The sequence below is a fragment of the Podarcis tiliguerta genome, assembly GCF_965153285.1.
Source record: "Podarcis tiliguerta genome assembly, chromosome: 14".
In the NCBI taxonomy this organism is placed as follows: Eukaryota; Metazoa; Chordata; class Lepidosauria; order Squamata; family Lacertidae; genus Podarcis; species Podarcis tiliguerta.
Window position 1 is genome coordinate 36,635,284 of NC_139547.1, and position 22,405 is coordinate 36,657,688.

The following is a 22,405-nucleotide window of genomic DNA, read 5'->3' on the forward strand; positions in this document are numbered from 1 at the left end:
GAGTCATACCCACACCATACATTTAAAGCATTTTCATACTACTTCAACAAGCAGTGCTGGGAACTGTAGTTCTGTGAGGGGTAAACCACAGTGTGGGTGCATTCTGAAATATATAATTGATGCAATAACAGTAATTTAAACTAGACCATTCACATGGCATGCCTCTTTAGTAGTTGCTCAGCGATGCTTCCCCAGTGTTATCACATTATTGCCATTGGGAGGGGCATTCTTAAAGTACCATATAGTGAGAAAAAAGTGGGAGGATTTGGGTTATAAAAACATATGTACAGGATTTTAGCAGCAAACTTTTCTTCCCTGATTGGAAAAAAGGGTATGTCCACCCTAAAACTTTTGCAGGTGAGAATAGTATTGCAACCGGGATCATGTGTAACCATGTGTACCATCATGAGCACAAACCACGACAAAATCACAATAAAAGGACCTATGGGTTGGCTCAAGAGCACTTACTTTCCCAGCTTATATTCCTTTTTTGGGAAATATAATATGGGGAACTCATATTTCCCAGCCCCATGGATGGGAAAGGACCTGGCTAGGGGAATTTCGAGTGCACAAAGGCACTGGAAGGACCCTCTGGTTTTTATGCCAGTTACCATAATGCCCCAGTGCAACCGCTACAATAGGGTAGAGATGTAGGCAGGATTGGGAGAACACAGGGAGAACAGGGGTGACCCAAGATGTTTTGGTCCCTGGGGAGAAATGCCTCACTGCCTCCCCCACGCTGGGAAGAGCATGGAACTGCAAGCACTTCCCCTCAAGGAGGAGTCCAGGCAAAGCCTCATCACCCTGTTGGGTGGAGGAGGTGGGAAACTAGCAGCAATGCTGGGCTGTGAAATGCCTCCCCTCTTGCTGAGCTGGCAGAGCTTTGCTGCTGGTCCCTCTCTGCCCCTGGGGGTAGGGGAGACAAACAGCAAAGCTGGGCGGCAGAACTCTGTGCTACTGTGCCGCTGCCACAGCCTACCTTACCTGGGTTTCTTCTCCAGTGGCGGTGGGGCAAGCAGGGTGTCTGTGAAGGCACCAGCTCTTGCATTTCTGCCACCTGAGGCAGCTGTTTCACCCTGCCTCATGGGTGGGCCGGCTCTAGAGGAGGAGAGCACACACAGCCTCTCCATCCAGGTAATCAAGAAGCAGATGGAGCTCTATCAGGGCAAAAGCACTTGAGGAGAGGGTATGGAAATTATAGTCCACCATATTGCCTACCCCTAGACTGCGGGCAGAGTCCACCTCTTGCTGCATGTGAATACTGTGTCTTGTCTGAACCTTATTGCTATCTTCTTCCAAGCAGTGGAGAACAGCATTCACAAACAAAGTAGATACTTGTCCCCACTAGGGCTAGACAAATAAGTCAAATTTGCTTTCTCTCAGTTTTCCAGTTTGCCAACTGCAAGTTCAGTTCTCCACATTTCCGTACCTGTTTGCAATGTTCTTTCTCATGAAAATTAATCAGGGCAAATGTTGCTTAACATACACATTTTTGCAGGGCAATTTGCTTGGGTAGAATGCATGTTATGTTCTTTGTACCATTATATGCATTTATATGCACATTTTACCCTATTATGTGCATTTTTGTACACATTACTAGGCTGGATAACTGCATTGCAAAATTCAGGAAAGAGAGACTTTTGAAAGGATGGCTGGGCTTTGTATTGTTTTGGAAAGCTCGAACTAGGTAAGTTCACCTTTAAATGTGAACTGTTGGCCAAGGCTACGTGTAGTCCAACTTCACCATCATGCTCTGATTGTCAGGCTTCTGCAGGATCAAGCCAAAAAAGTCTGTGCACCAACTCTCAGAGAGCAGTCTCAGAGGGAGAAAAACAACAGGAAGCTTGACTGAATGAAGCAGAGACCAAGGTGAAGAGTGGCAGGTACTCAGATGACTCAAAGGGCTGCTTTGTGTCTCTATCACAGCAGAAAATTGCCCATCAGATAGATGTGATCAGCCCAATAATGCACGTCTGGAAAGGCTATTAAGGCACATTACAGGCTGGGAAAACAGGAAGCACAGCTGCCAGGCAAAGCCTCTTAATCCACATCCATTTGCTAGCTCTGTCTGTATTTCAGCCAAGTGGAGAAGAGGGTAGGGGAAATTACATAGTGACTCTCTCCATGTTAGCAAATTATGTGTATACATAGAATTATAGAGCTCAAGGGGGCCTTGGAGGTCATCTAATCTAAGCCCTTGTCCAGTGCAGAGGTCCTAGGGCATCTTCAGCAGGTGCAGCTTCTGCTAGGCTCATTTCCAGAAAAATTGCTGAAAGCTGCTTTGCAGGCAGAGTCACAATTCTTATCAACTGCTGCAGCTAAGCGTGTCTCATTCCTGTTTAATGTCCAGCCTTGGGAAACTTGACTGCCTCCCTTAATCCCACTATTGCTGGCATTGCAGAAAGGACAGTGATGCCTCTTTTTGGATATCTTAGCTGCCTACCTATTAAATTTGAACTGGTTTCAAGAGCAACGGTTGAAATGTGACCCTTTCCACAAGTGTTTGCCTAAGCCATGGGTAGGCAAACTAAGGCCCAGGGGCCAGATCAGGCCCAATCGCCTTCTAAATCCAGCCCGTGGACAGTTCGGGAATCAGCGTGTTTTTACATGAGTAGAATGTGTCCTTTTATTTAAAATGCATCTCTGGGTTATTTGTGGGGCATAGGAATTTGTTCATTCCCCCCCCCCAAAAAAAGTCCGGCCCCCCACAAGGTTTGAGGGACAGTGGACCGGCCCCCTGCTGAAAAAGTTTGCTGACCCCTGGTCTAAGCAGATGTCTCATACCCTTCAGCTGCATACACATCAAACAGTTAAAGCACATGACTTCCCCAAAGAATCCTGGGAACTGTAGCTTATTAAGAGTGCTGGGAACTCCAGCTCTGTAAGGGGTAAACTACAGCTCCCAGGATTCTTTGGGAGAAGTCATGTGCTTTAAATTGACTGTCAGTCTCTTCAGCACAGCTTGTGTTTTGCCTCCCCACTGAAACCACAGACTAAATGTCCTGTGAAGAGCTGACCTCTTGTCTTAGTACATGAATTTGCTGCCTCGTTTGCCTTTAGTAATAAACATAGCATATTGGAGGAGAGACTTGAAGCTGGCTTCCCCATTGGCTGGTGTCAGACATTAAGCCCCAGGCCCTATTGGCAAACACAAGCAAACACAAACACACAGACCATGGTAAATCTACTTCCAAAGGTAATATTTTACATAAGAAAAAGAGGGTTTTCCAGGAGCTGGAGAGAAATTGCCTGGCACAAGGAACTGCTGCCTATCTCGGCTCAAATTCATATATGGATATATGTATTTAGACGAGAGAGAGAGAGAGAGAGAGAGAGAGAGAGAGAGAGAGAGAGAAACGCGGGTGGCGCTGTGGGTTAAACCACAGAGCCTAGGACATGCCGATCGGAAGGTTGGCGGTTCGAATCCCCGCAACGGGGTGAGCTCCCGTTGCTCGGTCCCTGCTCCTGCCAACCTAGCAGTTCGAAAGCAAGTCAAAGTGCAAGTAGATAAATAGGTACCGCTCTGGTGGGAAGGTAAACAGCATTTCCGTGCGCTGCTCTGGTTCTCCAGAAGCGGCTTAGTCATGCTGGCCACATGACCAGCTGTACGCCGGCTCCCTCAGCCAATAAAGCGAGATGAGCGCCACAACCCCAGTCGGCCACGACTGGACCTAATGGTCAGGGGTCCCTTTACCTTTATATATGTAGACATTTAGCAAAGTAGACCTTAAGACTATCAACATTAACCCTCAGCTTGCCATGGAACAGACTCCCTCAGGTGGTGGTGGTCTCTCCTTCACTGGAGGTTTTTAAGCAGAGGGTGGGTGGCCATCTATCAGGAATTCTGTACTATGATTCCTGCATTGCAGGTGTTGGACTTGATTACCTTTGGGATCCCTTCCAGTTCTACAGTTCTATGATTCTATGAATAGAAAGCCAGGCTAGAGAAGTTACCATTGTTATCTCATTTTCTTTTTTAGATAGAGAAAGGCATAAAAATGTGTTTACCGTATTTTTTGCTCTATAAGACTCACTTTTTCCCTCCTAAAAAGTAAGGGGAAATGTGTGTGCGTCTTATGGAGCGAATGCAGGCTTCGCAGCTATCCCAGAAGCCAGAACAGCAAGAGGGATTGCTGCTTTCACTGCACAGCGATACCTCTTGCTGTTCTGGCTTCTGAGATTCAGAATATTTTTTTTCTTGTTTTCCTCCTCCAAAAACTAGGTGCGTCTTGTGGTCTGGTGCGTCTTATAGAGCGAAAAATGCGGTACCTTGAAATAAAACTAACATTACTGATCTGAGGTGGAGTGGAGGGCTGTGCCCTGAAACGCACAAGATTTCTCCTTTCTTTTTATGGTTCTTGAAACTAGATCTGGAGCCAACATCAAACTTAGACTATTGGCCTACCTAGCTCACTATTGTCTATTGGCAATTATTATTAGCAAGTGGATGGCTGTGGTCTAAACCACTGAGCCTCTTGGGCTTGCCGATCATAAGGTCAGCAGTTCAAGTCCGTGCGATGGGGTGAGCTCCCATTGCTCTGTCCCAGCTCCTGCCAACCTAGCAGTTTGAAAGCATACCAGCGCAAGTAGATAAATAGCTACCCCTACAGCAGGAAGGTAAACGATGTTTCCATGTGCTCTGGCTCTTGTCACGGTGTCTCGTTGCACCAGAAGTGGTTTAGTCATGGTGGCCACATGACCCGGAAAGCTGTCTGTGGACAAACGCCAGCTCTCTTGGCCTGAAAGCGAGATGAGCGCCACAACCTCATAGTTGCCTTTAACTGGACTTAACTGTCCAGGGATCCTTTAATTTTACTTTACCTGTCTATTGGCACGTGGCTCTCCAGGGTTTCTGGCACAGTATCTGTCCTGGAGATGCCAAGGATTGAACTTGGGACTTTCTGCATGCAAAGATGTTCGGCCACTGAGCTACAGCCCTTCCTCAAATAAACTCCTTCAAACAGATGACTGTTCTGTGTAAAGTGCATAGCTGTCAACTTACAGATTTGAAAATAAGGGACCAGCAGCCTCAAAAAGAATGGATCAGCAGCCAAAATAAGGGATTTTAGTCAACCAGCTGAAATGCGAAGTTAAAACGGACCAGATAATTTGGGAGAGCAGCACCGGTTTTTAGCCCTTCGTTTCCAGAGGTTGCTGCTCAAGACACCAGCTGATGAAACACTGCAATTAAATAACTACAAGGAGCAACCACTTTTCGCGCAAAACGAAGTCCAAGCTACGAAGATGCTGCTGCAGTTCTGTATCTTTTCTCTCGTGCTCCATCTGCAGCTCTCAGTTCCATCAGGCGGGGCGGGTGGGGGGGGGGGAATAGCGCCCAAAGTAAACCCGCAGATCAGACCATCTATGCTAGTCTACCACTACAAATCTATGGGAGAAGCGCTTGCGGTCCTTCCTCCACTTTCCCCCTCTATGGTTAGCCCTTGGAACACCTGCCCGCACCTCCGCCTCCGCCTCCTCCTCCTCCTCTTTCTGAACTGCTTTCTCTATGGTTGCCCTCGCTCACCTCTCAAGGCTCCTCAGCAATTCATAGGCCATGCCATGCTGCCCATTTCATCTGGGTTCTTCAGAGGTGCAGCTGCAGTACGGCCTAGTGGGAGCGGCAGCGGCGGGCAGAGCAGAGGCCCCAGGCAGAGACGCTCAGTTCGGCGGCAGCAAGGAGGATGGCAGCAGAAGGGCCTAAGGCTCCCACCAGTCCTGGCAGGGAGGGGACCTTCCTTCACCCTGGCTGGCAGGGAGGGAGGGAGAGGAGCTGCTTCCTTTGAAACCCAGGAAATTTAAGGGACATCATCAATAAGGGACAGCAGCGGGACATGGCGCTGGGATAAGGGAGTTTCCTGCCAAATAAGGGACGGTTGACAGCTATGGTAAAGTAGGACAGGTAGGTACCCTAGCAGTGAATAGATTAATGGCAAATGGCTTCTGGGGACCTCTGTTCTTCTCTTCCTTTGCATCATTTCATGTATCTGCCGAACTGGACCCGGACTGCAAAAGCTGCATCCATAATACATTTGTCAAGCTTCTTTGTTGATTTTGCTGTAACAGACTAGCATGGCTACCCCTCTAGAAATCTTTCTGTGTGTTTGTCTCTTACACCCTCCTGTACACCCACACACTCTCTTCCCTTTTCTTGTGATGATTTTTGGAAAATCCATCTGTAGTCACACAAATGCAAAACAAAAACATCTCAGTAAAGAAGAGATTTTTATTTCCCCTCCCCAAGAAATGTGGTTCCAGCGCAACATTAGTGAGAGGGCATATGAAAAACAGAAAAATATATATGTATAAAGATTGTATTCATGGCACTTTGATAACAGAAACCGCCAACTTCTTACAGATCCTTGATTTCCCCCCCCCCCCACACACACACCCAAACATTCCTCATTTGATATAAAGAATTTCATCACAAGGGTAGTTATCGTTGTCATTTCAGGAGAAATTGTGCAACAGGCTGGCAGAGTGGAGAAATGCAAAAGTGGTTTTTTAAAGGGTCTGTGCAAATAGAAGAGGGGAGAGGAGCAGGCAACTCTGGAGTCAAAATCTTTAAAAAAAATTAATTGGCACATTTCCATGTGTAAAACAGACAGTGTGATCCAGTGAAGGTGTTACTGCAGCTGTCTAATTCCTATAAACCCAGACTGCCAGTGTCATAAAGCAGTGTAACATCTGAAGTTGGGACTCATAGAAGATTGCAGAAACAACTCCAATACCTTGACAAAATTACAAGATGTGCCCCCCCCCCCATGTTGGCCGAATGCATTTTGCTGTCTGAGCTGGAGCAGCAAATCTACCCACCACAAAACACACACACACACACACACCAAGTGAATGGTACAATTTGTCTTGGCATTTGAAAATCCCACAAACACCTTGCCCACTCCTTGGACTCCTTGAGAGTCAACATACAATCATAACAAACTAAATAGCAAGCCCTTTAATGGCAGCCAAAATTGGTTACCTGAGGCAGTAGCCTTAGTCTGTCTAAACCAGGGCCACCCCTGGCTGCTATGATATTCCTTGTGTCGCAGCTTCAGATACATCAGGACTGACTCTGAGAGCTGACGCAGATATAACTGCAGCCAGCTCAACCATGCAAGCTGCAACCTTTCCTGTCTGCCCAAGTAGATCACCACTGGTGTCAACATTGGTTTGCAGAGGTCCAGCTGGTGCCAGGAATGCCCACTCCAGTTCTGATTGCATTTCCTTTCTGCTAAAAGATTTGCAAGAGTAACAGGGGAACAGTGCTTGTTAGAGTCCCAACCATGACCAGGTTTTGTTATTCTCTTAAAAGAGAAGGCTGGAAAACAGATGAGGCGGAAAGCTAATTGCTGTCTTTTTGTCCACCCAAAAACTGGTGGGATGCTGAATTGGAAAGACACCATAATGGGTACTTTTAGTGTGGACAGCTGTGGTCACACCATCTCAAAAAAGGGTATCATTTAACTCATAAAGATGTAAAAAGAGCAACCAAAAGAAAAATGTGGTCGGCGGATGAGTGGGTCGGGGCATCAGAACCTTGAAGGAAAGGCTATAGCATTGGAGTGGGGAGAAAGACAATTTAACAAAGAGACATTATTGCATTTTTAAAAGACTCATGCATGGCGTGGAGACTATGAATAGAAATAAATGTTTTTTCCTCTGACAAAGAACGTTACATCTCAGGGTCGCCTAATGAAATTGACTGGCAAGAGAATCATATCAAGCAAAATGAAGAACTTCCTCACATAGCAGATAAATAACTTGATGGAATTCACAGAACCAAGATATGCTGTTGGTCACTAGCTGAAACGGTTTCTAAAAGGGTTTAGACAAATTAACGGAGGAGAAATCTAATCAATGGCTAATAGTCATGACGGCTGCTGGACGGTTCAGAGGCAGCTGATGGGGAGCAGCAGCAAGAGAGATCAATTGCCTTGAAGCCCTACTTAGGATTGGAAGCTTTCCAGAGATATCTGGCTGGCCACTGTGAGAACAGGATGCTGGACTAGATGGACCTTTGGTTTGACCCAGCAGCCAGGTTCTTATTGTGTTCTGATCAGACTGCACTAAATATTAGGGAAAGTGTTTGCAAAATTAATTACAAGCGTCCATCCAATTATTTGCAATTGACTCGCGCATGACTACATATATGTGTGGCACTGGGAAATAATTCATTTCAAACCCAGAAATGGCAGGCGAGAGCTGGAGAGTCCTCGTGACTTGCAAGGAGACCCTCCCTGGATCAGAGTGGGGCTTTGTTTATGCTGTGTAGCCTCCCCACCTAACAGCTGACGGGGGATAGTTCAGCAGCAGCAACCACTTTCCCACTCATCCTCCACCTTCAGTTGTGGATATTTTTAGATGTAATATTTTTTGGTGTGGATTGAAGAGAACGTGGCAGAAAGGGCATTTAAAGGGTGTTTAGAGGGTGCTCCTCACTTTACACAATTTCACTTATGTGTTTGGGGGCCCAGAACGTAACCCCTGTGTAAGTGGGGGGGGGGGGCTGTATCATTACTGCATTTTCCCTAAGGAGCTCAATGTGGTGCATTTATTTCATCTATTTCTTAAATTTAGATCCCACCCTCCTTCCCAAAAGAGGCCAGGGCAAGATGGTTTTTCCTCTCTCAGTATTATCCTCTTAACAACCCTGTAAGGTAACTTAGGCTGAGAGTTGGTGACTGGCCCAATGGCTAGCTCCATGGCCAAGTAGGGATTTGAACTCTGGTCTCACCAAGTCATAGTTCAACAATAACCCAGCCACTCTCAACCTTGGGTCCCCACATGTTGTTGGACTGCAACTCCCACTATTCCCAGCCAGCATGGCCAGTGGTCTGGGATGCTGGGAGTAGTGTGCTCTAACTACTACATCATGTCTGGAGAGTTGCATGTTCCAGCATCACTCTGTGTCCCACCAATGTGGAGCTTCATCACCTGGATGCTTCCCACTGCAGCCAGGACTAGACGGTTAAGAACTTTGATTCAGGAGATTGTATTGGAAAGCAAACAGACGATCTTTTGACCCATGTAGTAGTGATGACCGCTGGAGTGGTCCAAGCGGATGCTTTTTTTTTTTCCAGCTGGAGGAAGGAAACCTAGGAAGCAGATGTCATTTGCAGGTAACACCAACTTACCGTAGTTTCCATTAAGCCAAGCTATGGCAACGGAGGCCAGTGTGATGAAACCACACCACAGTTTGTGCATAAAATGTTCCACCTTCCAAGAACATGGCCAAATTTAGCTGATTAGAAGCAGAGAGAAAAGGTGTGATCGGAAGCAGGAACTCAGCCAAGCTAGAAGGTCAAGCTCAGCACTACGGCCTCCACTGATTGGCAGAAAGTGCATTGCCAGCCTCATTGCCTGCAGCAGCACTTACGGTACATTATGCCAGCCCTGCAGAGGAAGGACTACTAGCAGCTGCCCAAGGCCAGTAGATCAGGACCTGCAGATGGGGAGCAAGGCCACATCAGGTGGATCTCAGCAAAGCTGTTGCCGCCATGTTGGATTCCACCTTAGGCTGGCCAGACCAAAGGAGCACTACATGTGTGTCTGGACAAGGATGTGTTCTTCTAATGAGATGCTCATTTTATCAACATCCACAAGCACTGCAAAGTGGCAGGGGAATGGAATGGGCCAATAATAATAATAATAATAATAATAATAATAATAATAATAATAATGTACGTATTTCCTGCCACCCACATGCTTGTGCCCTTCTCCTGCCATACTGCAGGGCTGATTTGCATTTAGTAGCAATGCTAAGGGAACACTGTGCTCTGTGAATTGCCATTTTAGGATTCATCACGTGCCTTATCAGCTCTGTAAGGTATAAATCAAATGTGAAAATGGGTCCTATGTTGTAGCCTGGGAGTCAGAGGTGAGTCTCTGGTTTCAACCAGAGCACTCCTCTATGCCGGGGGTAGGGGGGCGAATTCTGGGCAATCTTCTGGAGGCCACATGACCGTGCAGGATGGGACCAATTAATGGAACAATTAATATAAATTTTACCTGTGCATGGTAAGCTTGTCTCTATACACACACACACACACACACACACACACACACACACAAACCCTCTCTAGCCTCCATGTGTGCAAGGACACATTCCAACCAGGCAAAAACAAAACCACCCAAAGAGTGCAAAATGGGGCCAGTGAGGGGTGTGGCAACTTAGCAGAAGACAGCTTTCTATGTTCATAAATCATCCAGAATGATGAAGCCCAACTTTAATCACCTGCAGTTTTGCCCTCAAGGCAACAGCTGCAGTGGCACAGGGAACTGGCACCTGACCAAAAAAATTCCTAGCTGAACTCCACAGTGCCTGGCATATTTTTTGTGTGTCCTTCACTGAAGTTATAAATGCTTGTACAGATGATATATTTCCAACGGCACTGCTTATGTGTTGCAGCAATGAACCAAACCAATCCAAATAAACAAGGTACCGTATTTTTCGCTCTATAAGACGCACCAGACCACAAGACGCACCTAGTTTTTGGAGGAGGAAAACAAGGAAAAAAATATTCTGAATCTCAGAAGCCAGAACAGCAAGAGGAATCGCTGCGCAGTGAAAGCAGCAATCCCTCTTGCTGTTCTGGCTTCTGTGATAGCTGCGCAGCCTGCATTCGCTCCATAAGACGCACACACATTTCCCCTTACTTTTTAGGAGGGAAATTGAGTCTTATATAGCAAAAAATACGGTAACTTCTAGAAGGGGCTTTTGCTGCAAGAGCTTAGGATCCTTCCTCATACTAAGTCAGACTTTTGGTCTAGGTAACTCAGTACCGTCTACACTGACTGGCAGCAGCTCCCCAGGGTTTCAGGCAAGGAATCTTTCCCAGTCGTATCTGGAGATCCCAAAGATTGAACCTGGAATCGCCATCCAAAACAGGTGTTTTGCCATTAAGTACTGCCCAAATTCAGAGCCAAGTACATGTACATACATCAGCAGTGGAAGATAGCAGAGCTCACCCCACAGCAGAGATAAATGCATGAGATCCTAAAGCTGGGCATATCTGTATGCACCCCCAAGTCTTTTGAAGTTTGCTTGTTGGCTTGTGGACTTGAAGATCATGCAGGGATGTCAACAAAACTGTATACAGATCTCTCCAGCCCAGGAAATGCCATGCATTGCACTCAGCTGCTGGAGGGGGGGGGTCATATTTGATTACCCGGTGCCCAGAAATAGAGAAAACAGACCTGCTATTGGCAGCCTAATTATAGAAAGTCCGCCTGTCTTTTGCAACAGTGGAACAGCAAGGGGTTAACCGTGGCAGGTTATTGCTCTATTATGCAGGCAAACAAAGGATCTTCCTGGGTGAGCAAAGGTCTATTTTCTTCTCTCTTAACCCCCCCCCCAAACCCCTCAATGGAAACAGAGACTAACAAAAAGCAAAGAAAGCAGCTCTGAGTTCTTGAGTTACAGAACAAAGCATTAGAAACTGACAAAAGATCCTTCCTGGAGAAGGGAGGGGAGTTGGAAATCCTGGCTTTGTTACAGGCATGGTTTTCATTTAAAGTTATGGAAATGCTTGAGAGGTCTGTCTCTCTGAAACACATGGATCACATATATTAAAAGTGAGAGCTATGCTGCAGAGGAAGCTGCCTTAAATGAAGTCAGGCAATTTGTCCATTTAGCATAGTATTCTCTAGTCTGAGTAGCAAGAGCTGCCCAGGTGATCCTTTCCTTTCCCCTGCTCCCTGGGGTACTTCTGGGGCAGGGTGGTCCAACACGTTCCCAACCCTTCCCAAATATTGGACTTGTTCTCTCTCTCTCTCTATCTCTCTCTTTGCAATAAGGAAAGTGACGGGGAAACACTCCAGAAACCGCTAAATAAATTCCCATCATCATCATCAAACCTTCCCACTTCCTTTGTGCAAGCAAATCAGGATGTATGCTCAGCAAACTAGTCCGGAAATAACTCTGATTTTTATTTTGAATGAACTTGGGACTTCCTTCATGTACAGCATGTGCTCTACCATATTCCAAGGAAGCAACAGTTATCCCTCACTTCTGTCACTGAGTAGGATCTGGCATTATCTTCCAGCACTTCCTATGTCAAATGCTTCCACCTGCACCGGTCCACTTGCCATGGCTAGAATGAGCCTCCCTGTGGCTCAGCACCACACGTACGGTCAGCACATCTGGTTTCTTACACAAAAAGGTGCCTGCCTCTTCTCGGGTTTGAGACCTTATCGTTGAATGGGGTGGTAGTAGGCAACTAGACCCTTTGAGATGATTCAGCCCAGCCAACCCTGAGACAATTTTATTTGGCCCCTGGAAGCCCCACCAAGATCTAATTGAGGGGCGGGGAAAGGTTGCTCACGGTTGCATTCATGGAGAAAAGAGGAATGTTTGCAAGAAACAAAAGCTATGCCAATACACAGAAATTACATACACAAGGACGAAAAAAGGATGTATGTGATGTGCAAGATGCAGAATGTGCGGTGCAATGGCAGCTAGTGTCAGACTTATTCTAGGGAGATCCACGTTCAAATTTCTGGCAACGGACTGGATGACTTTGGGCCAGACACCATCTCTCAACCTAGCCTACCTTAGGATAAAAGACAGAAATTATGCATGCTGTCATTTGAGAAAGGCAGAATAAAAAGATAACAATGATACCTTTATTATGAAGCATGTCTACAGAGGAAGTTGCATTAAACCAAGTCAGGGCATTGGGCCATTTAGCTCAATATTGCCTACACTGACTGGCAGAGGCTCTCCAGGGTTTCAGGCAGGCAGTCTTTCCCAGCCCTGCCTGGAGATACCCAGGAGCGAAACTGGGACCTTTTGCATGCAAAGCAAATGCCCTACTGCTGAGTTACCTATCAGCCATTCAGATGTTTGCAACAAACTTCCTTATGCCCTCCCCCAGAGGAAAGTCTGGAGGACTGAGCAGCCCCCCCCCCCAAGTGAATAGATGTGGGTCATCCCTGTTTTAGAACTCCAGCAAGGAGCACAGGAGATTACCATCTGGATATGGCCCCAAAGCGCTGCTGCCTCTGGTCTGTCTCCCTTCCTGCTCAGTCAAGTTTGCACTTCCACATATGTTACACTTGGGCCAGACATAACAGCAGCACACACACACCCCGGGGGGGGGGGAGGTTAATCCAACAGCATACTGTGAAGGAGTTAGCCAGGAAACGTGATGTATGTGTGCACACCCTTCGTTCCCAGCCTCGTCCACCCCCACGCCAGTCCTGGCCGCTGCCTTTTTCCGGCTCCTAGGCTTACAGAGAGTCTGGTTTCACTTCTTTCCAGCTGCATGTGTGGATGTGGATGAGCTCCAGGTGCTGAGGAGCCAAGAGAGCAGCTGTTCCCTACCCCCCCACCCCCCACTCTTCCAGCCATAGCTATCAGCCAGCCTTGGTATTACTATAGCTCAGCTGAGAATGAACAGCAAGGAGAAAGGAGACCTCCTTTGAATTGCTGGTACACAGCTGTGGTTTGCAGGCCACCCTGCGGGAGAAAAAACCAGGCCAAAGGAGTCAGGTTAAGGGGGGAAGCTTAGAGAAGTCAGGAATACACACATTCCTTGTTCTGATCCTATTACTTCCCAAGGAGAAACATTGAAAGATCAAACCAGGACATTGAGATTTGGCCCCCACACCCTTTAATGTAGCCATCTAATGTATGATATATTTTCTCTCTCTCTCTCATGCCTCTTACAAGCTCAGCTGCTATCCTGTCCTAACCGGGGCCCTGTCAACGACCTGCCCTTTGCATCCTCTGAAACCACAGCTCTGATGCAGCAACTGTCAAGCTACAGGTTACATTAATTCTATCAAGAATACCTGATACATTGCTTTGGAAAACTAGTGGAACAACCGTCTGTGGTGGACAACCTCACAGCGCACTCCTGCGTCAGTATATTGCCAATGTGCAACCAACCAGAGGCACAATGCAGACTGCATGGGTTGGTGGCACATGGCTGAATTTATAGTCAGGTGGGCAAAGCTCCACCAGCACTAGAAACTTCCTTAGTTTGCAGCACTTTGCGCTGAAGGGCAGATTAGGCCAGCCTCTTCTTTCATAATCTGGGCTGTACTTCCCAATGAACAGTTGCCCCGCCATCCCCACAGGAAAGCTGTACCGCTTTGTAAGCTTCAGCTGCAGTTTCAACTGTCCCATGTCTTGTGAGATCTTGAAACTTGTCTTGGGCTCTTTTGCTACCACTGTGCACCTTCTCCATCAAACGGTATTTCTTCACTTTTACTTGCAAGAAGTGGCGATATCTGTTTATTCCAAAAACATCCTAACAGTAACCTTTGACCTGGGCTTTCCACCCTGGAAAAGGAGTACCATTCTAGAGCTACCACCTGCTGGAACCCCCAGGCTCCATCATCCTTCTCAGCCGGCAGAATCGCACTGTTTTTGTCCTGCAGAAACTTGTGAACTTTTGGCTCCACTCATGTTTCACTAGGCAAGGCTGCTCCAGGATCCTCATTAAAAAAAAATAGGTATCTCTTTCTGTGATCAGTCAACAATATGCATAGCTGTGTTGGGAGACGAGCAGAAAGCATCCTTGTGGGAGGAAACGCCTTCCCTGCTCTCATTCTGCTGGTGGTTTTTTTTTAAAAAGGAGGTTTTCCCGGGGCTCTTTGTAAACAAACAGTTCTGTGTGGCAAAGAAGCTCGCAAACCCAAGGTCAGGGCGACTTTTGTAGGGGAACAGCCTGACGCACAGCCAGCCAGCCCTGCCACTTGCCTCTGGCTTTTCATCATCCTTCCTGGATTGGGCCAATTCCCTTTCACTCTTCCAAACATCGCTCAACACATTCAGTAAAAACAGGACAAAAGTTTCCCCCACACTGCCAGGTTCCACTGTCCTTTTTCCTCTCTTCCCAAAACATTGGAGGGCACTGCCAAAGCCCCCTTCCTGGCTCCCCTCATTCTGCCATGGAGTACAAGAAAAAGGTGGGGTTCTTGCCAGCCATGGGTCTACCTCCCGGGGTTTGGGTCTGGTGCCTGCATCACAAAGCCCCCTGTTCGACGGAAGAAGGCTCCTCTTGCTGTTTCTTGCGCTGCCGCTGCCTCTTGGCCCGCCAGCAGACCAAGGCGCCCACCAGCAGGCCCACCCCGAAGATCAGGGTGGCCACCGAGACCACCTTGGCAATGTCCATCTGCCGCCCATTGATGGTGAAGGTGATGCACGTGGCAGCAATGCCAATGACCAGGGAGACGATGCCAAAGGGGAAGACGCAGCGGTACCAGGATTTTTCCGTGCCCCCCGTGGCCAGCGCCAGCTTGTTGAGTGTGGCCGTGGAGTCGGTGGTGGCAGCCACTGCAGGCAGACCCGGCTTCCCTCCTTGCAAGCAAGTCAGCGAGTTGGACTTGCAGCCCATCATCCTGGCAAGGTGCACAGGGGCAGGTGCCCACGCGAGCCTGGAGAGTTTGCAGTCACAGCATGGGCTGCAGCCTCCTGCCCCCAGCACAGCTTTCTCTGCAAGGGAGAAGAGAAGTGAGAAAAGCAAAGTCCTGTGTTCTTCCTTGTCTTCCTCGGTCTCTTTCTTTGGGCTCTGGCTGCTGTTGCCGCTGTTTGCTTTCTGCTCTGAGCTGTGGCTTGGAGGACTCTTTTGCCGCAACATCAAGAGGCGATTGGCAGATGGGAGCAGTGATATCATACCTGTGGGCGGGAACTCTGAGCCTGTTAACTGTTTCAGAGGAACTGCGGGCAAACACTGGGTTTGAGAGAGTCCCAGGGAAGAGGCTGATGCTAACTGGCTTCTAGGATTTTATTCCAGTTTGCTTAGATTCCCTCTCCCCCCCCCCCCCCATTTCAGATTTTAACACTTGCTTTGTATCTGGAGTTTGTTTATTTTTAAGTGTTATTGACTTATCGTTTTTCAGATGTATTTCACCTTTGTAAGTTACTTTGGCCCCTTTAGTGCTTTATTTCAGAGGTGAGGAAACTTTCTCAGCCCAAGGGGCCACATTCTCCTCTAGGCAACCTTCTGAGGGCCACATGCCAGTGGTAGCTGGGGCCAGAGGCACAAGTGGTTGGAGCAAGAAATGTAGTTTTTAACCTTTGTACAGTAGGCAGGTTTCTATACACACACACAAACACATACACACTCTTCTTATGCTCTATCCTCCATCTAGACAAACAAAGGGCATTGTCAGAGTTCAAGGACACATTTTGACCAGGCTTGGGCTGGAAAGCAGAGCCAGTGACCTGGAGACATAGGAGACAACTTCTAGGAGCCAAGAGGGCTTTGCCCCCCAATAAAATATTTGAGGTGGCTCCCCCCCCCCCAGTTGATGGGCATTGCCATTCAAATGGTGTGCGTGCACTGCATCATGTGACCAATTAAGCAGGGCAGGGCTTACTTGAGGAACCCTCCCCCCAATATTTTATTCAAGTTGGCACACCTGCCTGGAGAGAGGAGGTGTGGCCTGGGGAGAATTCTGAGGGCCAGTTAGAGAGGCCAGGAAGGTCTCAGGGCGGTTCACAGAATAAACCAAATACGTAATCAAACAACAACAACAACCCAATAACCCCCCCATCCACATTTTAAAAGGGCATAGGATGTCAATCAAATCAACCAAAGGTCTGGTTTAAAAGGAACATTTTTGCCTGGCGCCTAAAGATGTGTCATGAAGGCGCCAGGCGAACTTCCCTGGGGAGAGCATTCCACAGACGGGGAGTCACTGCAGAGAAGGCCCGTTCTTGTGTTGCCACCTTCCGGACCTCTCAAGAAGGCGGCACACAAAGGAGGGTCTCAGAAGATGATCTCAGGGTCCAGGTAGGTTCATATGAAAAGAGGCAGTCCTTGAGGTATTGCAGTCCTGAGCCATTTAAGGCTTTATAGGTCAAAACCAGCACTTTGAATTGGGCCCAGAAGCTAATTGGTAGCCAGTGCAGTTGGGCCAGGATTGGTGTAATATGCTCAAACCGACTTGCTCTGGTGAGCAACCTGGCCACTGAATTCTGCACAAGCTGAAGTTTCCAAACCATCTTCAGATGCAGCCCTACATATAACACATTGCAGTAATCTAACCCTGAGGTTACCAGAGCATTGGCAGCAGTAGTTAAGCTATATCAGTCCAGGTAGGGGCGTAGCTGGGCCACCAGCCGAAGCTGATGGAAGGCACTCCGGGCCACTGAGGCCACCTGAGCCTCGAGTGACAGCAAAAGATCCAGGAGTACCCCCAAGCTACAAACCTGCTTCTTCAGAGGAAGTGTAACCCCATTAAGAGCTGGCGATCTCCCACCCATCTGGTCTAGGGAACCACCCACTAGCAGTTCCTCAGTCTGATCTGGATTGAGCTTCAGTTTGTTGACTCTCATCCAGTCCATTATTGAGGCAGGACACTGGTCCAGCACTTCCACTGCCTCACCTGCAGATGTAAAGAAGAAACAGAGCTGAGTGTCATCAGCATACAGCTGACAGCGTACTCCAAACCTCCAGATAACCCCACCCAGCACTGCCATTAAGTTAGTAATGACAGGATTGTGCTTGGGGTATACATGGTGCCCATGGATTTGGAAGCAGCATATAGCTATTATGGTTCATAAAATCATGAAAGCACCATGCAAAGTATGTTTTGAAAAATTAATCCTCCCCCTCTGACCTGCAATCCAAAAGCTTTTAACTGTTAGTCATTTTTTAAATTCTTTGTTCTCCTGCTTTGTAAAACAAACCTGAATAAAGATGATAATCCTCCTACATATACATTTATAAAACAACTCCATTGTTGCTATCGTTGTCGGGTTTTTGGAGTGTATACATTTGGTGTCTTTTGTCAAGCATAACAACATTACAGGTTATTTTTATAGAGCTTCCTTCCCACTTTTCTGGCAATGCAAAGCACTATTGATCAGTTAAGTAAAAGGGAAAAGTTATAAAAAGGGAAGAGGCTGTGGCTCATTAGTAGGGCATCTAATTTACATGCAGATCCCAGAGCTCATGGTCTCGGGTTCAAGGCTGGGAGAGCTCCCAGTCTGAAACTCTGGAGAGCTGCTGCCAGTCAGTCTAGACTAGGGGTCAGCAAACTTTTTCAGCAGAGGGCCGGTCCACTGTCCCTCAGACCTTGTGGGTGGCCGGACTATATTGGGGGGGGGATGAATGAATTCCTATGCCCCACAAATAACCCAGAGATGCATTTTAAATAAAAGCACACATTCTACTCATGTAAAAACACGCTGAATCCCTGACTGCCTGCGGGCTGGATTTAGAAGGCAATTGGGCCGGATTCGGCCCCCGGGCCTTAGTTTGCCTACCCATGGTCTAGACAGTCCAGAGCTAGATGGAATAAGGATCTGGCTCAGTGTAAGGCAGCTTCCTTTGTTCCTAAAAATAAACAATCATTATTATCCAAGGGGGTACTTCAGTTGGGGTTTTAAACGTTCACCTCTTAACATCCCCCCCCCAGCTCATCTAACAGCCCTTGAGAAACCCAGCCACTGGTTGTTGTGTCCTGTTCTGTTCCATCCTGCCCCCCCCCCCCGAATAGGACTCTGCCAGGCTTTGATCAGATTGCATGTGGTTTTACTTTCATGCACAATTTGGCCTTCACCACTAGGGAGCTGTCCAGAGTACCAAGACCATGGGTTTTGTGCTACCCTTTTCACCACCTGGCTCCTGGCTGGCTGAGACGTTTCCAAAAGGAACATGCAAATGCTGCTCACACACCACATCTGGCTTGGTGAGCTCCTCAGACTTCCCATAATGGTTTCCTACTTCCCTGATTCTGCTTCTCCTACTGATCAGGAACAAGACCCAGGCAGTGTGTTACTTCCTTGGAGATGAGTTAGACATCCATCTCCTTGGAGAATATATCACTCCTGTCCTGATGCATAATAGTATGCATTCTCATCTTTCCACCCCTCCCTTTTCTTTTATGGGTTCTCCCCTTAGCTACTCTTTTAGAAAACTCTGGAAGGAGTCAGTGGGTGAGGCTTGAGGGTTTTATCAGAGCCCCCAGACAGACTTGGACTCAGAGGTAAGTCCCACTGATTTCTTTTAAGTGACAAAGGCTTAGAAGTTCCCAAGAGTCTGACTGCTTGCCCAAAATGGCATTTCATCATTAATGCTGCGCTCAGATCATGTTGGGGCATGTTCCAGTGTGGTGTAGTGGTTAAGAGCAGTGGATTCGTAATCTGGTGAACCGGGTTCGCTTCCCCGCTCCTCCACATGCAGCTGCTGGGTGACCTTGGGCTAGTCACACTTCTCTGAAGTCTCTCAGCCCCACTCACCTCACAGAGTGTTTGTTGTGGGGGAGGAAGGGAAAGGAGAATGTTAGCTGCTTTGAGACTCCTTCAGGTTGTGATAAAGTGGGATATCAAATCCAAACTCTTCTTCTTCTTCTTCCATGGCTTTTTAAGGCAGTCGTTCATATCTGGAACATTCCAGCTCAGCACAGAGTCCTTTGACACTTGACATTGCAGCAGTGTAAATGATGCTGCATGGATAGTACTTCTACACTTGCAGCATCATTAAGACTCGGGTGAAAATCATACAGGAAAGCAGTCAGCAACAAGAAATGGAACAGTGCTCCTAGTCAAGGGTGAGTCACTTCTTCAGAGCTACGTAAGCTATTCAATATTACAGTACCCCTAAATGCCCACTTAACCATCTATTCAGCTTTTTCATTGCAGTTTGTAAAATAAATCAAGTCTTTTTATCATTTGGATTTTCTGGTTGGGGAGCCTTCGGGTGGAAGTTCCTTAGATCAGAGATGGGGAACCCCAGGAATTGGGGACACATATGCCTCCCAAGTCTCCCTATCTGGAAAGTAGGTGGGTCAACAAAACCTTTATTTACTCTCACATTCTTCTCTAGCCTCTGTGCAGGCAAGCAAGCAAGCAAGCAGCATGATTAAATGTGCATTGTAGCCAGGCAGAAACATTCTAAGGTAAAGGGGCCCCATTAGGTCCAGTCGTGGCCAACTCTAGGGTTGCGGCGCTCACCTCGCTTTATTGGCCGAGGGAGCCGGCGTACAGCTTCCAGGTCATGTGGCCAGCAAGACTAAGCCACTTCTGGCGAACCAGAGCAGCGCACAGAAATGCCGTTTACCTTCCCGCCGGAGCGGTTCCTATTGATCTACTTGCACTTTGGCGTGCTTTCGAACTGCTAGGTTGGCAGGAGCAGGGACCGAGCAACGGGAGCTCACCCCATTGCAGGGATTCGAACCGCCGACCTTCTGATTGGCAAGTCCTAGGCTCTGTGGTTTAACCTACAGTGCCACCCGCGTCCCATTCAGAAACATTCTAGGAGGGTGCAAAACAGGACCAGTGAGAAACATGGCTGAGGAGGGGTGTGGCTGGGAAAGAGCCCTAAGGGCCAGATAGAGAGGCCTGGAGGGTTGCATTCAGCCCCCAGTTTGAGGCCCCATCCCTCCCATGGGGAGCACTGTGGTTGCCTCACCTCAAAAAGCATATTGTAGAGTTGGAAAAGGTCCAGAATAGGAAATTCAAATGATCAATGGCACAACTCCCCTGTGGAGAAAGGTTGCAGCATTGGGGCTTTTTATCTTTGGAAACAGGTAAATAGGGGGCCGCAGGATAGAAGCATATAGGATTATAGGTGGTATGGAGAAAGTCAGGGGTGTGGAACCTCCTGCCCTTGGCCAATCTTGGCTTAATCACACGCATTTTCCCCAAACCACATTCAGCTGCCCATCAACTGATATCACTGGCTATGGATAAGAGGACAGGGCTCAATCCTGCATTGGCTGCACTGCCTAGGTGGCAGGATTTAAGATTGAACCACCACCGCTGTCACCCACCTGCTTAAAGGAGAAATATAGCAAAGCCTTCTCCACCCAAACCCCTTTAAGGGGAAAGAATCCATAAACCAGCATGTCTTCATACTGGACCTACAGGCACAGCAAAGCCCCAGAGAGGATATTGGCAGAATTATTTTGCCCACCTGTCATGTCACAATAACACCATGTGATTGACAGGTGGGTAGCCCCGGATTTCCATTTTCTGAAATATGGCAACCCTAGCAGAAGCTAACCTAACTGTACAGCGGCAAAATTTGCATTTGTTGCTCCACCTTCTTTTGCCTCTGGCCCCACACACTAGTGGGGCCCCAGAAGATTGCCCAGCCTCTGGCTGGAAAACGTTCCCTATCCCCAGTCTCTAACATGCTGGCTCTAGAGTTCCTGGTGTCTGCCAATTGAGTTGGCAGCTCAGAACTTCCCACTAGAAACACTCCAAATAAGGTTTTGGAGAATTTAGTGTTTCTAGTGGGAAGTTCTGAGCTGCCAACTCTGAGGCCATTGCCTCCTTTTTTGCATGCAGGAGTTTACAGGCCACACAATGGCCACTGTGTTTGCCTGGCCCCATCAGCATGCAGCTCTTCATCCCTCTCCATCCTTTGGAAGCCTCTGTGACACTGCGCTTCAGTCTCAGCTTTTCCTGGCGATAGAAATAACAGGGGGTGGAGTGGGGGTGCTATTGACCTCCCCGCTTTACCATCACTACAACTGTCACCACCTTCTTCCCATTTGTCTTTCTAGAAGCAAAGCCCATTTTAGCAAGTGACAGAGGAAAGCATTATAGGGCAGAAGCAGGTCTGCGAAAGCAATCGATGCCGATGACGCCACAAGAGTAACGGGGGGGGGGGAGAGGAGGAGGATGGCCCAGGAGGGAGGGAGGGGGTCTCACAAGCTTAATTGAATCCATTCAAGGACAAGGAAAAGAAAGCAAGAAGCTCCTATTTAATTCTTGTGTAGAATGAGAGAGTGCGAAAGAAATAAAAGCATCCAATGATGTGGGGAGGGTAGGAGTTTCCCATGATCCCCTTTGTAAAGAAGTCTAGCTTGGAGACTTATTTTTCTCTGGCCAAGTGTTTCAGAATACAAAAAAAGGCAATGTACACTCGGAAAATCCAAAATTTCCATTCCAGCTGGTTCATTATACAAACTACTCTCTTAAATAATTGGTGCCTGCGTTTGCTCCCCCCCCCCCCCCCGTCCTTTTGTGACTGTCCTGAGAGACCAGAGTTTAGAAATATTATGATGGTGATGATGATGATGATGATGATGATGATGATGATGATGATGAAGAAGAAGAAGAAGAAGAATTCAAAGACAAGGTAGATAAGACCGTATGATTGTTGGAGGTTTTTAAACAGAGGTTGGATGGCCATCTGTCAATGACTCTTTAGCTGCGATTCCGGCATTCCAGGGGGTTGGACTAAATGGCCCTTAGGTTCCCTTCCAATTCTACGAGTCTGATTTGAATGAGGCATACACACAGGTATACATTTGTTCATGTATAGATAAGTGATTTTGCTAGTCATAGAGAGAGGCAGAAAACTCTATAAAGAACGCAAGTTTCACCCATGGGCCATTAAAAGACTCACTCATTCTTCTGCAAGCTTCTGAGATTTCACCAGACATACATGACTCTTGCAGTAATGAGAACGAAAAACTTCCCCATTTCATAAATGTATGG

General features: G+C 47.5%; 1 protein-coding gene across 1 annotated transcript; it reads right to left on the reverse strand.

The window, feature by feature from the left end:
- Window positions 1-11,906: 11,906 nt before the first annotated feature.
- Window positions 11,907-15,575, reverse strand: LOC310664121 (transmembrane protein 100-like). The gene has a single exon (XM_083412704.1). It carries the CDS (start codon window positions 15,342-15,344, stop codon window positions 14,970-14,972), a length of 375 nt encoding a protein of 124 aa, XP_083268830.1. The 5' UTR covers window positions 15,345-15,575; the 3' UTR covers window positions 11,907-14,969.
- Between the last annotated feature and the right edge of the window lie 6,830 nt (window positions 15,576-22,405).